Genomic DNA, 17,103 nt, shown 5'->3' on the forward strand with positions numbered 1-17,103 from the left:
ATTACCATTTTTATTACTTAAATTACATTATATGATTTAAGAATCCTGAAGACCAGATGTCATGGGAGCATGGTACCGTTGCTAGTGAATGAGTTAGTGTAGCCACACTGTAGTGAATGTGTAGGCCTTCAGACAGTCGATTTGGCCGCAAAGAGTTGTTGTACCCCTCTGGAGTCTGGACTAGATTGGGTAGGCAAATCGGACTAACATATTAGATTTCACTGACTTAGCCTAGTGGTAGGCCAGCCATGGCTAAATCCTGTCTACGGATCGTACAATTCGATCATGTGGTGTTATTACATGATGATGTTGTTTGTCCAAAAAGAGGTTTCTTCTACATATGTGTGTGTGTGTGTGTGTGTGAATTTATGTAAATGATATTAGTTACTGAGTTGATTATATTGTGAAGAAAATGTATATTTCCAAATGTATAGGTGCGAGTTATATTATACAAATGCTATAATTGTTAGCCAAAGTAAATTAAAGAATGTGTCTGATTTCGCTGAAACTCATGTTAGCCACACACTGATAATAATTAATTCTGCCTTACTGAGAAGTGTCTCACCCCACTAAATATATCAACTTTTCAAGGCCTATAGGAAACCGAGTTTAGGAGCTCTAGGGCGGGATCTAGACGAGCTAGTTGAGGGCAAGTGTTGGTAGGACCCTATTCTGTTATGTTTAGTTGCTTTTGGTCATCCTAGGTTGTTGTATATTTTGGAAGATATAGATACAAAGGTTGAGGGCAAGTACTCTGGTATGTATGGTAGTAAAAGAATATTTGCTGTTTGTTTGTTTAAATTAATAATGGGATGTTATTATCCTGAACCCCACTGGGTCCGTGTATGTTGCATGTATGGTATCAGAGGTAGTGTATGATGATGTCATTTTTATAGTTATTATGGAATAATTTTGGGGGGCGTTACAAATGGTGTGACATAGTGGAGAATCGACTGAATCGGTGTGAACTTGTCTAAACTAGTGTGACCTCGGTTCATTGCCAAGTCAACCCATTTTCTATTGTTTTGACTTTAAAATTATTTTTCAAAAATACTTTAGGCAAAAGATATTCATCTTCCCCGAGGTTTGGCAAAAAGACAAATACTTCTCCCGAGATTTCAAAAATTTCATTGACCTCCTTTGAGGTTTCAATAATTTTAAAGATTTCTCTTTAGATTTGTCAAAAAGACACAAACCCCTCTTGTATTTTGCAAAGGGACAAGTCTTTTGAGAAGAGATTTGTATTTTTTTGCCAAAACTCAAGGAGGGTCTATTATATCTTTGAAATCTCAAGAACTTCTGGAATTTTTGAAATCTTAGAGAAGTTCAACTTTTTTTGCCAAACCTCAGGGAAGTCAATATATTTTACCCTAAATTATAAAAATTTGAAACCATCACTTTATGATAAAGTTTAATTATTAATTTATGATATATTGTGTTATATTAACCTTTTCTGTAAAAACTCTTTTACACTAATATTCCTACTAAGATTCTAACTTAGATTCTAATAGGTAACATTTAAACTTTAGTGAGATATCCATAATTAAGAGACCTTGATGGTTTTATTGTGAAGAGTAGGAATGGCCATTTAATGATAAAATTATTTTTATAGACACTATTTTAAAAAGATAATTTTCTTAATTAAATTTCATATGTTTATGAACTATCAAATTTAACCAAAATTTTGTACTAGTTTCATAGGAAAAAAATATTCTGAATTTTTATTTAATAATTTTTACGAAAAAAAAAATATTATACTAACTTATTTAGGTCGATATAGTTTTAATATATATTTTAATTTTTTTTAAAATTATTGCAATTTTCGTTTAATAATTGTAATTTAAAAAAGAAAACTATTATAATTTCAACCCGGTTGCAACTTGCACGTGAATAATAGTGGCGTCTCCGGCTCGCTCCGTTTCTCGCCTCCTTCATCTCTGACGGGTGTCCCTTTGCCGTCTCCGCCGTGGCGTATCACTCTTTCCGTCACTCGCAATCGTATCTTGTCCACCGTCGACGTTTTCGTGGCCGGCTTTCTTCTTCGTCGCCTTCTCTTCCTCTCCCAATCGGTGCGTTCCTCTCTCTCTTTCTCTCTTGAGCGCGCGCTGTTTCTATGGACAGAATTGATTTTTCTTTGTTTTCTTTTTAGATAAAATAAATAGCGTTTTGTCTTAGATGGAGAAGGAAATTAACTCTAGGGATTCGAAGTGTCAATCTTCACACTCTGCTTGCGTGTTTAATTCCTGAGAGCAACAGCTACTCTCACAAATGGCCTAATTTTAGTTTTAAAAGAGTTGGGGGAAGAGACTCATGCAAAGATTGCGGTTGCCAGTTCTCTATTGCTCTCAGACTTGAGAGTTCAAATCATCTGTACTGCTTCTGCGAAGGATCCGTAAAAACACAGTACTATTGATGATTCAGCCCTAAAGAATGAAGAAGGCATAAAAAATGTTGTGCATCCGCATTGTGCTTCCTAGTATGCTGTCTTGAAAGTTCAGGATGAGATTGTTGAGTAAGATCGTTTTGTTGGAATACATTTGAAGATGAAGATGAAGATGAATGGCCTAGTAAATGCCCGCCTTCTCCCACTGAAATCACTTCCCCACGATTTTGAATTTTCTCGTTAATTCATTAACTACGTCTCCATTTAACATATATCAGTACTTCCATTTGCGAAAAACTGATTTCAGACAAACTTCCGGCGTCCCATACAGCAGCAGAAGCCTAGAAGGAAAGTCAAAACACAAAAAGCTTTTTTTTTTTGTCAAAATTTTTTGTTATTCAGTTAATTATCATGCATATATTGTTTGAATTTTGATGTAGCACATTGTGTAGATGCCCTGTAGATGTTTGAATAAAGGGCTGGTTTAATGCACATGTCAAAAGGCTTCTCTATTGGTTCTTGAATATCTTTAATTATCCAGCATATGTTTTAGACATTAGTTCTTATCTTATCACTGTCTTTTTTGTCACCTACTGATCAGGAGGCTGAACAACAATAGTTTGTCTGGAGCTTTTCTTGAATCCTTAAGCAGAATCCCTCAGCTTGCTTTCTTGTAAGTATGATTTTTACTTCCTTATTTCTCTTTTTCTTTTCTTTTTTATAACTTCTCAACAATAGTTTGTCTGGACTCTGGAGCTTTTCTTGAAACAGCCAGCATGACGGATTTCAGATTAGTGTGTTATTGGGTTCCTGTTAGTGTGTACTCTTTGATAATTCAAAGAGTTCTCTGATGGCAATAATAGTCTTTATGGACCACTGCCCAAGTTTTTGACCAGAACATTCAAATAAAGCAAGTCCTATCTCTTTGTGGTTCTTTCATTCACTATTTCAAGTGCAATCCAATATTCCAATCATTTTTTTGGTCCTCCATTCTCTCTTCATGTTCTATGAGGGAGACCTCTAGTTGTGGAAGCAGCTCCATTAAAGTTTGCTTTGGATCAAATCCTGCTCCTAATTTTTTTTTTCCTGTCAGGATAATGATGGCATATGTTCTCTTCTTGTTGTATAAAAAAATGACAGCATATATTATTACTACTTTTGAACAATTTAAAGTCAGCCTGTAGCTAGATAATCGATAATTTGTTCTTTAAGTAGGAGTTAATTACCTGGGAAAATAATATCTACTTAATTACTTGGGAAAATGATATCTACGTTATGCAGTAATTTAAGTTAAATACTAATTTTAGTTGGAGTTAATTTAAGAGTATTTTTTTATTATAATTAGATTCATTAATGAGAAACAGAGAAAAATGGAATATGTGGAGAGCAAGATGTCCTCCTATATAAGAAAGTAAAGACAGTTGCAAAAGGGCAGCTATCCAATCCCCTAGCAAATCAAACATAGAGATCAACCAAAACACACCAAAGCAAGAGCCTGAAAAGAAGTAAGGAAAACAATTCTAACCCAATTATCATTATTAAGGTCCTAAGGATAAACCAAGGTCATCTTTGTAGGGTGTTGACCAAGGTTACCTAGAATGTAGAAGGTCCAGGTTTGTAAAACGGGAATGGGATTGCAGTATGGCACATGCTTTAAAATGTGGAATGTCAGGGGTGTACTTAAATAGATACATTGGTGAAGAAAGTGTAATGGCATTTATATATTCTGGACATGATGTTGAGCTATTCCTAAATCTAGAAGAGATTTTAATAATGACAGAGAACAGAATTAAAAGTGATGATTCCCACTTTTAAGTAATGAAAAAAAACATGTTATGTGAAAAATATTGAATAAAATATTAAATTAAAACTTTGGATAGTTAGATCTAGCATTCTAGAACAAAAATATATAATGTTTCAGAACTTCAGTACCAATACATGGTTCGCTAGGCTATGGCTTTGATTGAAAGAAATGCTTTTTACGCTCAATAATCGGAGGTATTGCATGGGGTATCACTAAAACTTGTACATGAATCCTTTTCAGTGGTTTTGGAGGATGAAGTACTCAAATGGTAGGCTACCTAACTAGTTTTTTGTTTTCCAAGATGGTCTCCCGGTCTCCCCTTGGGTCTGCACATTTTTGGCAAAGGAAAATTCAACATTTGTTGAGATTGCTAGCCAACAAGTGGGGGGATTCTTGGCCTTGCAAAGAGTTCCCAGTTGAGGTGGGAAACAATCTCTGATTATCCCCAAGAGAGAGAGAGAGAGAGAGTGGAGAGAGGAGCAAGGCATCTTTTGTTTGCGGTAATTGTGGGTTGACCAACATTTCTCCTCTGGTAGAGAAGTTTTTTTATGACAGACATGATGAATCCATCACTTGTTAAAACATCAGTGGTTTGAGTGCTTATCAACTTAAAATAAACCTTGTTTGTGGACAAAGCTAAAGAAATTAGCTCTGGCAGCCATGGAGTTTTTGGGGTAATGTACAGGCCCCTAGGAAGGAAACTGGTAGTAAATCCAGAAGGGGTCGGTATTGCAAGCGACAATTTTGGCCCAGATCATATGCCCAATTTTTTTGAGTTTTATGCTCATGGGCTGGCAGATTCTATGCCATATATTTCTTTTGTGCTGTCCAAACTAGTAGTAAAGCTCACTAAAAGTTGTGCTTCCTATTAGGATGGCTGTGGAGGTCTATGACAAAAGTGGGTAAAAAAAATCCAATAAACCCACACTATTTACTGCATGCCTCAAAGCTTTTTGGTACATTTGGAGCCCTCGCAATGAAGCCAGAACTAAGAGCTCTTGCGATGAAGCTGGGGTTGGGAGTGCAGCTTGTCACTCAACTGAAAAACTCAAAACTTCTGACAGACATGGGATTTCTTGTGATGAAGCTTACACTACTCTTTCTCTTTTTGCTTTTTTCAATGGGAATACATATGGTAAAATTATTATTATTATAATTATTTATGAGAAAACTTATACCACCCTTTCTCTTCATGTGCGGTGAAATGGAGAATACATTATATTATATGGTTAAAATTGGTCCAGTGAACATGGTCAGGCAAAAGAAGGGAATGCTTTAGAGATTATTTATTATACATGTACAAAAAAAGTTCTTAAAAAAATGTTTGATTGAGGAACTATATCTTTGTAAGTGTAGGAGTGCTTGAATCTAGACTCCATCATGACTAGATCAATTCTTTTATATCCTCTAGAGATGTTCTTAGATAGGAATATCTCTCATGGTGGTGTTTTAGGTGGTGCTTGAGAGTTGAGGAATTGCATGTGGCACACAATTTTTTATGCTTTGTGCAGCTTTTAGTCTTTTCAAAGGCTTATGTTCTTTTAGTATGACAATATCTCTATATCACTAAATTAGTGATGACTATTTGATGTTATATTTGAGATATGTCTGCTTGATATTAGTTAATTTTAGTTTGTTTAATTAATATATGGGATATTCCTAAGTGGTTTCTTGGGTAGTGGATGTTGAAGATGAGATAATATATAATTATACTAGGTTTTTCTAAATATACTCTTTTTCATATTCAAATGTTTGTGATATGTTTTTTTAACATATAGTTTTTCTTTAACAGGTTATTTTCTAAAATAGATAATTTTTTTTATATAAAAAATGGTCTATAACATTTGATATAGCATGTAACACCCAGTACACAAGGCTTCCATGCCATCAAGGTGTATGTGGGGAGAGCTAGATGTATATGGTCCTACCTCCGTCCTCGGAGAGACTCTTTCTATGATTCGAACAATAAATAAAATGTGATCTTTTATATAGTGAATGGATAACATTTACTAAAATTTTTTGTATAGTTTCTTGAATATTGTTTTATCTTGACAAGATCTATGTTAGGAATTAGTTTTCATAGTTTCATTCCCTTCTTTTTCCTTTGCTTTGCTTCATTTTCTGCACTTCCAATTTCTACCATCCTTTTTGTTCTAATGAAACATGCATTTCTTTTTTTTCATTGTTTTATTTGCCCAACATTTGGAGCTTATTCCTAATCTGGAATTTCTTTCAGCAACAATGGTAAATTCTGAAAATGCAGTTATTTGGATTTCTTGAATATTGTTCATTCTAACCAGATGTATGTTAAGAAATTAGCCTTCTTTCGCTTCTCCTTTTTCCTTTTTTTGTTCCATTTTGTTGTACTTTCGAAATCTGTCACGAATGAGACATGGGCACGCCCCTGGTATGGCTGGATACGTGTCAGGATTTTTTATATATTTTTTATTTTCTGAATATGGATGGATACATCCAGACATGCCCAGACACGTTGCGGATACGTTTGGGACACATTCTACAAAACAAAACAAAAAAAGCTGAGGCAGGGAGAACAAAAGATGAACAGGTCCAAGAGCTTCGTTGAAAGATTGAAAGTCTAGAACCCTAGCTCTTGCAACCCATCCTCCCAGCCTTTGAAACTCTGTCCCAGCCCCAGTTGCCAGACATCTCAGCCTCATTGATTCAGCGATGATCTTAGCTTCTTCGAAGGCTTGAAGCCTCTTCTCTGCCGAAGGGTTGAACACTTAAAAAGGCTTGCATCTTGTACAGAATATAATGGAAAATACAAACTGAATTTTAGTGTTATTCTTGAGTTTTTTTTTTTTGGATATTCAAGACAAGTGAAAATATGCTAAGCCATATACAACTTGATGGAGAGCCACCAATGGAGAACTTTAGATGTTTATTTGGTAGCTGGGATTTTTATTTTAGTTTTGGGATATTTCTGGTTATCTTAGAAGTTTGGTTAATTATGGATTATTTTATGCATTAGGTACTTTGGGGTTATTTGTAATTCCTCGTATTATTGGGATTTTTATGTGAATTTGTCCTAGTAGTAGTAGTGGTATAAGTGCTGGACATGTAAGTTATTGTACAGTAATCATTTGAATCAGATTGCAGTTTCTCTCTCTCTCTCTCTCTCTCTCCCCCCCACCCTGAGATTCTACTGCTCTTCTTCTTATTCTTCTTCCTTCCCCATCTCTGTTCTGGTTTGCCTTCCTGCTGCTGCTACTTCTTCTTCTGTCAATTCTCTCTCTATTTCTAAATTCTGTCATTTGTTCTACATCAATCTAAGTTCAGAAGTTGCAAGCACTGTTCACCTGCAACTTTTCCAGAAAATTACAGTTTTCCCACTGGTTCGAAACCCCATTTTCCAACAAGAATTTCTCAAAACATCCTACACTATCACAGACACCAACAAAAAACAACTCCCTGCAATTTCACCTCCACCTGAAGGGTGTGGGTCCACGTGCCACTTGAAGGTGTTCCAGCTGACCCCCTCCTGAAAGCTCAGATCTTTCAGTATTCTCTCGACACATGACCACCACTATTCAACTCCCCAACCCTTGATCTGTCAGCAGCCAGAGTTTCATCACCAGAGGAGCCCTGCAGCGGTGCACGTGTATAATTTCAGCAGCAATACTGGATTCAGATTTCATTTGCTGCATTTTGTGAGCTTTTATTTTGTGGAAACTAGAGGAATTGGGAAGTTAGCTTGAGACATTAGAATGCCAACACAAAATTTTCAGAGTATTGACAGCTTGCCAGCATTCAGATTGAGGCCCAGCTGCTGTGTTTTGAGATTTACTGTGACAATTTGGTTGTCCTTTGGGAGATTTTGATGTTGGTTTGAAGAATCCCATCTTCCATTGTTTTAACTAGACATGGGGCAGGCTCTACTTGCGTGCTCCATGATTCTATTTTTTAAAAAAAATTAAAAAACTATAAAGAAAATAACAAAGAATCAAAGAGTAAAAAGAAGTTTTGAGATGGTTGTAAATAGTTACTGGGGTATTTTGAGATAATTATAAGTAGTTGTAGGGGTAAATTTGATATAATTGTAAGGGTTTTTATTTTTGGGATAATTATGGGTAGTTAAAGGGGTATTTTGGGATAATTATTGGTAGTTATAGAGATAAATTTGACATTTTTGAAAGAAAACACCAAAGGGGGAATTCCCTTTCTAGTATTAGATATACATATTTTTGGAGCATAAGTTTAGCGTGCCACCACCCTTATCTGAGTTTACAAGTGGAGTGTTCTTGGAGCATCTACAAGAAATTGAAGTGAAATATTTGAAGAATATCTCGAAATTAGAAAGTCAGAGCAAGGACCTTTTGGTAACATTGTATGAACTTACATAACTGGGCTCCATAGAAATTGATCTAATGTTGCTTATCTATTTGGTACTTGTCTGAATTTGCATCGCTTGATATTTACTGTCCAGTTGGAGAAGTAAAAAAAAGAATCAATTCCGTATATATGGTTCCAACCTAGTTGGCAATTCTCAACAATTACTGTACCAACTTTGTAGTCTTAGACAATATTTTTCTAGTGTCAAGGATTATTACCTTAAATTTAGAGATCTCATTGATTGGTGTGCTCTTAGCAAGGCACCTAGAATGTTACTTTTGTTCAAGAAAGGGTTGAGGGAGGAAATCATAAGATATATTAATGTTCAACAATGTCCCATTACTCTATGTGAGGCTTACCATATGGCTTTGGAAGTTGAGAGATATCTTCTGCTTGGTCCATAACCGCACTTCCTATTTTGAAGAATTTCATAAGTCTATATTAGTTTCTCCGTGGGAACGAGGTTTCTTAGATCCTCCCAAGATGTTCAATAGAAAACTCAAATTGTTGAGGATAAACAATCAAATATCAGAAGTGCCAATTCAAATTGTTGTATAATTGAGTACTATGACTACATAAATGATTTGCATATTACTAGTGCATAATTTTTTGATTCTTCTGTGGAAGTGAGTCATGAATCTTCTCAATGGTCACAAGGTAGTCCTAGGCCCACCAAATATGTTCAAGAGAAAACTCAACTTGTTGAGGATATCAAAAATGCCCATCCAAATTGTTGCATAATAGAATATTATGACTACATAAATGATTTTCATATAACCAGTGCCCAATTTTCTGATTCTTCTGTGCACGTGATGAAGCTTCTCAAAATGAGGCCATAGACTTGTCTTTAGTGACCCTAAACACTGTTGGAGCCTCTAGGCCAGAATTGGACCTTGATTTGTCACTGAACTTGGTTGTTGAGACTTGCAATGAACACCAAGATGAGTAGCCAACTACTAAGACAAATATGTTTGTCAATGACCTTGCTCTTCAACCTTAATTTTCCTTTTCTAACCCAAAGAGTGAGGAGCAATTGGGTGCTCCTGAGTTTGTTGAAAATTCTTTAATCATGAAACCTATTGTTGAAAATCCTCTTGATATTACTTCTCCTCAATCTAGTAAACTTGTGCCTCCATCACTTGTATCTCCTCCCTCTACATTTTCCTTAGCCATTACCAAACTCAACGAATTATTGTCCATCATCCTAGAATATGGAATAAATGCATATTTGCTTGAGCTGCCAATAAATTTGCATATTATATTGATTTATTGTTTGGACGACTTGTTATTTTATCGAAGGACATTGCAGCCTTCTATTCTACTTGCAGTTGGAGGATATTCTAGATATTCTCTAGTGATTATTGATGATGAAATGCAGATCAACTCTGCTCTTGATTTGCCTACATGTTCGACTTTGTTCCCACTCATATCATGAAGTTAAAGCTACTACACCATTTCAAAACTTGAGAGGTTGAGTTTTCTCTAACAAGGGGAGTTTGATGGAGAATCACTATTGGAGCCTTTAGATGTCTATTTGGTAGCTAGGATTTTTATTTTAGGTTGGCGTATTTCTATTTATTTAGAAGCTTGGTTAATTTAGGTTTATTTTGTGTATTTAAGTGCTTTGGGGTTATTTTGTGATTCCTTGTTTCATTGGGGGTTTTATGTAAATATGTGTTAGTAGTAGTGGTAGAGGTGCTAAACATGTAAGCTATTGTTGAGTTATTATTTGAATCAGATTGCACTCTCTCTCTCTTCTTCTTATTCTTTTTCTCCTTTCTCTATATCTAAATTCTGCCACTTGTCCTACATCACAGCTGCTTAGTTTAGTTAAGTTGAATGACTTCATTTTTTTGGTAAAACCTTTTAACTCAAATGCAAGATATTTGGAACTTGTGAGATATTTTGCTGCTTTTCATTTGTGAAAAGTTTTCTGATAGCATTTCTTGTGTTTTATCTGTTAAGGAAGTAATATCCTAGTATTATTAGGTTTCCTCATTTTTATTTTCTTGGTTCCCGTGTATGTTAGGCCCTTTAAATATCATTATTATGTAATTGATTCTCGGACTTGGAAAAATTGAATTGATTTATTGAACAATTTCTATCCTTTGTTCCTTGATTTCTTGTCCCTTGATTTTTTTTCTCTTCAATTTTCCTTTCTCCTATATCAATGAAACGACAAAAAAAAAATAGAGATTCAAATTGCCATTTTTCTCTTTTGGAAACCTGGAAATGCTTATTGGAGGCACTATGGGCATTTACTTAAAATTTACTTGTTTGGATATTTATTTATACAAGTTAAAAAAAACCAATATATGTTGATATAAGAAATAATTGTGGAAACAGTACTACCCTTTATAGATATTTTATAATCCTACATTGATTTTTATAGAAGTTCATATCTATGATTGTAGTCAATGTGATTTGTAATCTCTGTTCAGGGTTTTATCCTAGTCAAGAGACTCAAGACATGTATGTATATGTTTGTATGAGTATATAAGAGAAATAGTGTGCGTGTTTTTGTATTTATTGATAGTGTATGTTCATTCCATTAGTTGGTATATATGTACGTACATATGTAGGTATGGATGTCTGAATGTGCATGTGGGTTAGTGCATGTGTATTTACTATTTAGAATGAGGCATACAAATTTTCACCCTGGGTAGATCAGTATGCTTAGAGGCCTTAGCGACATGGTTTTAATATGCACAGAGCTTTATGAGCAAAGAGAAGTATGGCTCCATAGTTCTTGAGTCCAAACACTAAATAAATATGCATTGCAAAAAGCTGGATGCTTCATGGTGTATTTGTGCTGAATGATGCACTACTCAGAGTGCGTGTCTGCACCCTTCCTCCCTAATGGGCATTAGCAATTTAGCTGTCCTGGCTTCTATTTTCTGCAGTTAGGTCAAATTACAGTTTCAGTTTTTCATTTTGATTATGGAAAGCTCTCAAACACGTTCTTATTCTCTTAAGTTTTTAAATTTCAGGTGGATTGTAACCAAAGTGCCTGCTCTTTTCTTTCAATAGTTTTTGGCTCTGTGGGAACATGTTGAAGCATGTATTTGGGGAGCTATGGACGAAAAGAGTTTTGGTTCACGGAGGAGATAAAATTAGGCCTTGCTTATATGTGCCTATGAGTGGCTTACACGGAGGACAGGTAAACTTTATGGCAATTTATACTCACACAAGTGATTTATTTTATTTACATCTGGCTTTTAAGTGTTAAATATATGACATATGGTTACAAAAAAATTATCCACACAAGTTCGGACGCAGGTTTACATGTTTTCTCTTTATTGTTTATTCATCACATTGCTATTGTTAGTCGCACCTCAAATTGTAGAAGAGGTTGGGAGGTTGAGAAAGAGTGGGGATCACTTGCAATTGAATGTGTTATATAATCAAGGAAGATCCAGCATTGCGAGGAATAATTTATGACCATTAATGGGAAGGAATCACATGCAATTGAATGTTTTATAATGAAGACATATTCAGCATTGTAAGTAATAATTTACTGTCATTAATGGGAAGATCTGGCCAATGTTCAAGTATAGTCAGTCACTGCTCTTTTGGGAGAGATCCTAGTAGTTTGAATTGAATGAACTCCAAAGTGTTGTTGAAATTGTATAAGGTGCAATACTTTTGAGACTCAGAAGAGAGGTCCTTTAATGTTCGGTGTGGGTGGGTATATAAAATTTTCTAGGTGAGTCTGTCAATATAAACACTGGCCTTTTGGCATGTTATTTAAATGTGCCAATTGGATTTCTATATGTATATATCTTTGTGTGTTTGTGTTGATATATTGGAGGGTATTTTGTCAGAAGACTTACCAACAAAATAAGAGCATTCTTGTATTAAAATTTTAGTATTAAGGGGGGATTTAAGATATTTCATAATTTTTTAAGCAGTGTTTTAGAAGATATTGTGAATATACTTTATAATTTGTTGTTTGATAAGGGATTGCAACGAACCAAGAGAGTATAGATTTGTAAACATGAATAAATATGTATACTAAAATAAAAAATTTGATGATTGAAAGAATCATTGATAAATGAGAATAATAGGTAATATACTATTATGCTAGATGGGAAATATACTATTAGTTGAAATCTTCCATGTTAACATGCGTATAATGTATTGCATGTTACAATGATGTGTTGAGGATTACGATTTGTGTACAACCTTGAGATGATCTTGTGTGTGCCTGTGTGTGTGTTTCCCTCCCCTCTTTCCAGCCTCAGTTTGCACCAAGAAGCTTCTTTGGAGTGGAGGACTTCCTTGATGATGACAATAGCCGGCCATACACGTATCAAAAGGAGAAGAAATCAAAGAATCCAAAGAAGCATATTTCTTTCAAACAACGCACCGTAGCCTACATGGAGCCATTTACGCTCGATGTGTTCATCTCAAAACGCTTTGTTTCAGCCTCGCTCACCCACAGGGTTACAAGCAAGCAGGTTGCAGTTGCAGGTACAAACTCCAAAGATATTAAGGCTGCGCTCAAGTCGCGATCCGATATACCTGCGTGTTTGGCCATTGGCAGAATTTTAGCCGACAGGGCACGAGAAGCTGATGTATACACAGCTTCTTATACCCCAAGGGACAGGGACAAGTTTGAAGGGAAGATCAGAGCAGTAGTTCAGTCCCTCATTGATAATGGGATTGATGTTAAGATTTTTCTTGATTGAGTTGATTTCTTCATTCTTCTCTTTTTGAATATGCTTATTTTGTACCCTGAGGACGTGGAGTTTGCAAGTCATGTTTGTGAATATAAATGAATCGTATGCAATCCTTTTTCTCTTTTTCCTTTTTCATTTTTCTTTTAGTAGTAACTTTTACACAATTACAACATTAATGAGTACCCTTGCATTTTTTAAATTTGTATAAAGAGTCTTTAGTATTATTTAAATGAATAATAAAGTTGAGTTATAGAAGGTAAGAAAAGATTATAATTATCTGTGCTACGTATAAAAAGTATAGATTGTTAGAAATATTTTATTTTTTTCCTTGTAATTTTTTTAGTCCTTTAGAGTTTAACTTCTCTTTTTTCTAATTAGTATTACAACACATTCTTTCTCTCTTAATTTAAAGCATAACACTGTGAAATGGAATCCTAAAACTGAATTAGTTTTCTAGTTCCATCTAATCTCCTTATTTTTCCTATCTTAAAAGAATGTTATGCTCAAGTTCTTGTCAGAACAAAATCAAATTCATCGTAAAAAAACTAAGTTTCGTATTTTGTTAACTTATAGTTTCAATAGTGATAATGATGATGATGATAATTTGGTATTGAAGATGTTATGACGTTGATTGAAGTTCAATTCGTTATAACATGTTCTTTGTCGCCAAAAGATACTATAAAATAGATTATTCTTGGATCACTACCTATTTGTTGGGATTTAAAGTAAAATACACTTGACTCATTCTAGCGAGTGTAAAACACCATTAAGATATGAACATAAAAGCTTTATCTATGGTTTTGATTTGCATAAAAGCTTTATCTATGGTTTTGATTTGCTCCCTCTATCGTGAAGCGTTAATAACTTTTCACAATTCAATTTTTATCTTTTGAAAATATTTAATTATTGTGATTTCTTGCCCCAATCAACCAAACATTTATTCACACAAAAATATTTTATTTGCTTGATAAAGAATGAAATCAATAGTACTATAGAGATTATATAGAGAATAAATAATTATATATCCTAAAATTTTATTTTTTATAGATATTTATTAAAATTATTAAATTATAAAAATCAATAAATAATAAGCCATGTGCATGGAACCATAATAATAATAATAATAATTTTTATTTACATTTCTTTGGTAGAAGACAATTTTATTAGCAAATGCCCAGCACAAGTCACTGTGAGATAACCTATTTACACGCAACCAACCACCATAAGATCGAAAAAAAAAAGTCTAGAAGTAGATGTGGCGAAGGATACGATTGGCGTCGTCGTGACCGCATAGTTCGCTACACATAGAAATCTTGATTCAAATTATTCAATGAACAGTTAGTCCATTGTAATTAGTAGATTCTATGGAGAGGTTTGGCTAGTTTTGTAGACAAAAATTTTAATTTCACAATGTCTAGCTAATAGACTCTAAAAATTTAAATGTGATCACATAAATAAGTAAAAATAGGAAAACCTATCTATCTTATTTTGAGTATTAATACATATTGAGGTTATTCCACATTGTTTGTTGAAGGGGCTGATGGTCAGTTATAAAGTGTGAGGACCTCATGAGCTAACTTTTGGGATTAAAAAGGTCCTAAACTGCCCAACATTGGTATCAGAGACATGGTTCAACATTCTCTCCGGGATGCCAAATACGTGAGGCCACTGATTTGGAACCCGATGTGTGAGGGGAATATTGTTGGAGTTATCCCACATCGGTTGTGGAAGGGGCTGGTGGTTAGTTATTAAGTGTGAGAGAAAATCTCACCCCGTGAGCTAGCTTTTAGGGTTGAGAATGCCCTAGACCACCCAACAATATGTAACATTGATGGTGCTATACATGAATAGTATTGGCACCATCTAGCACACAAATATGTGTAACTCAAATTTTACCTTGCAAATTTCGCGCCATTGGTGCCACCATGCTAAACCTATTGTGATGATGACCTTTCTTAAAAATCATGTGGAGAAAAATGGTTGATTAACAATTTTTTGTCATTATTATTATTATAGAAAATGAGAAGACAAAATATTGAAACAGTTCATGTTACAAATTGTAGTTAAAAAGATTTTTGAAAATAGAATACTTATGATTATTAATAAAAAAAATTAAATGCACAAGATTTAAATGGTAACCCAATCGAGTGTTGACGCGTGGCAAGCAAATCTCGCTCAGCAAAATTTACTTGGGAAATAAGCTCGTCCTGACGCGTGACAAATCTTCCTACTTGGTCCAACAAGATTTGTTTAAATCTCGCTGGATCAAGTAACGAGATTACGTGAGCGTCATTCTAGGAATAATTTTCCCAAATAGGGTGTTATTTAATTATTATTATAAATAATAATAAACTATATTATTATAAAATAATACTCTGTTTGGGAAAAATTTTCCCAGTTTAATGCTTACGTAATCTTGCAGTTTTATCCTATGAGATTTGTCACACATCAAAATCTGATAGCCCTGGAAATTTAAATCTCGCAGTTTAATCCTACGAGATTTGTCATGTGTCAACCAAATTCAAGAATACGTGCACAACAGTTTGTTCGCCCCTTGCTGGTTTTGATTTTTCGAAAATCAGTTTGGATGTCTTGAAATATATACAAGCACATATAATGAACTTCACTTTTTCATCCTTATAGGAAGATCCGTTTGAATAATAAATTTAGAAACCAATCCCCTATTACTAAAAATAAAATTTTTTTTAATATAATTAAAAATTTTAAATGTTGACTTAAATGTTGACATAAATGTTGACCTTAAATTTTAGTGTCACTATTTTGAAATTTTTTTTCTTTTTTCTTAAATTGAAAAAAAATTACAACCACAGCGCGGTCGTCTCCGATCTTGGGGTGGCTGCTGTTTGTGTCTACCCTCTCCCTGCTGGTCATCTGCATCAGGTCTCCTTTCCCATTGTCGTTCTCCATCAAGAGGTACTGTGTAATCATCATCCATGCAAAACGCACAGGTTTGTGGATCATCTCCATCAAGAGGTACTGTGTAATCATCATCCATGCAAAGCGCACAGGGAAAGAACTGATATGATGTATATAGACGAGAACGAGGTGGCATAGCGGGTGCATCGACCTCCTCCCCACTGAAAATGTCATCCAATATAAATGACATCGATGGGGTGGTAGTAGAGTTAGAAGGGGCGTCAGTCAGTTTACTAGATGATCCCACAATATCAGCTCCAGACGAAGGCGGATACGGTGCTGACGAGCCAAACACATACTCCGCCTGTACAACCGATGGCGAGGAGGTGGGGCTCAATGGACAGCTGGAGGAAGCATGTTGTCCTCCTACTAGAGCTACTCGACCTTCTCATACTAGAGCTGGTTGACCTCCTCATGCAGGTATATCAAGTCGAGTTGTAGGGATTCGTCGGTCGTCCTCATGGACAAGGTCCAATGCAGTACTCATTAACCTATGGATTGCAGGATCTGGAGAGATATGATCTGCCTCATGTAGTATATCAGCCTGCAAGATACAAAAAACATTGGTTAACACATGCAGATCATAATGTACACATAAACAAAAGTAAGTGTGGGTTAAAGTCTTCTTACGAGGCTCAGACATACCGCAGCGGTTCTGTTGATGAAGCGTCGTGTGATGGACCTATACTAGGTAAAGTCTGGACGCATCAAATAGTCCTCCGCCACTCCCGGTAGGATGTACTTTCGTCGATGGTCCCACGTAGTCATGTATACCCTGAATGTAGTCACCCAGTTCATGAACCCTCGACCGCGTCCATCCATGTCATGGAGGTCCTCCCTAAGTACATCAACCCCCGATGTCAAGAAGCGGTTGAGAATGCTTTGTCGATAGCCCAACTGCTGCATAATTCGGTCAGGGAGATACCACTCGATAATATGAAAGC

At 35.2% G+C, this 17,103-nt stretch overlaps 1 protein-coding gene across 4 annotated transcripts; it reads left to right on the forward strand.

Moving 5' to 3' along the window:
* Positions 1 to 1,866: 1,866 nt before the first annotated feature.
* Positions 1,867 to 13,332, forward strand: LOC131153487 (uncharacterized). 4 transcript variants are annotated; one of them, XM_058105828.1, is made up of 4 exons: positions 1,867 to 2,069; positions 2,985 to 3,056; positions 11,531 to 11,700; positions 12,779 to 13,332. In XM_058105828.1, the coding sequence occupies exons 3-4, from the start codon at positions 11,590 to 11,592 to the stop codon at positions 13,229 to 13,231; spliced, it is 564 nt and encodes a 187-aa protein (XP_057961811.1). In that variant the 5' UTR covers positions 1,867 to 2,069; positions 2,985 to 3,056; positions 11,531 to 11,589; the 3' UTR covers positions 13,232 to 13,332. The 4 variants fall into 4 exon arrangements, with proteins under 4 accessions (XP_057961811.1, XP_057961814.1, XP_057961812.1 ...); XM_058105829.1 differs by having other exon boundaries at positions 1,888 to 2,069; positions 2,985 to 3,060; XM_058105830.1 differs by lacking the exon at positions 1,867 to 2,069 and adding an exon at positions 2,150 to 2,567 and having other exon boundaries at positions 2,662 to 3,056.
* The last annotated feature ends 3,771 nt before the right edge of the window (positions 13,333 to 17,103 follow it).

Source organism: Malania oleifera, chromosome 4 (genome assembly GCF_029873635.1).
Source record: "Malania oleifera isolate guangnan ecotype guangnan chromosome 4, ASM2987363v1, whole genome shotgun sequence".
Classification (NCBI taxonomy): Eukaryota; Viridiplantae; Streptophyta; class Magnoliopsida; order Santalales; family Ximeniaceae; genus Malania; species Malania oleifera.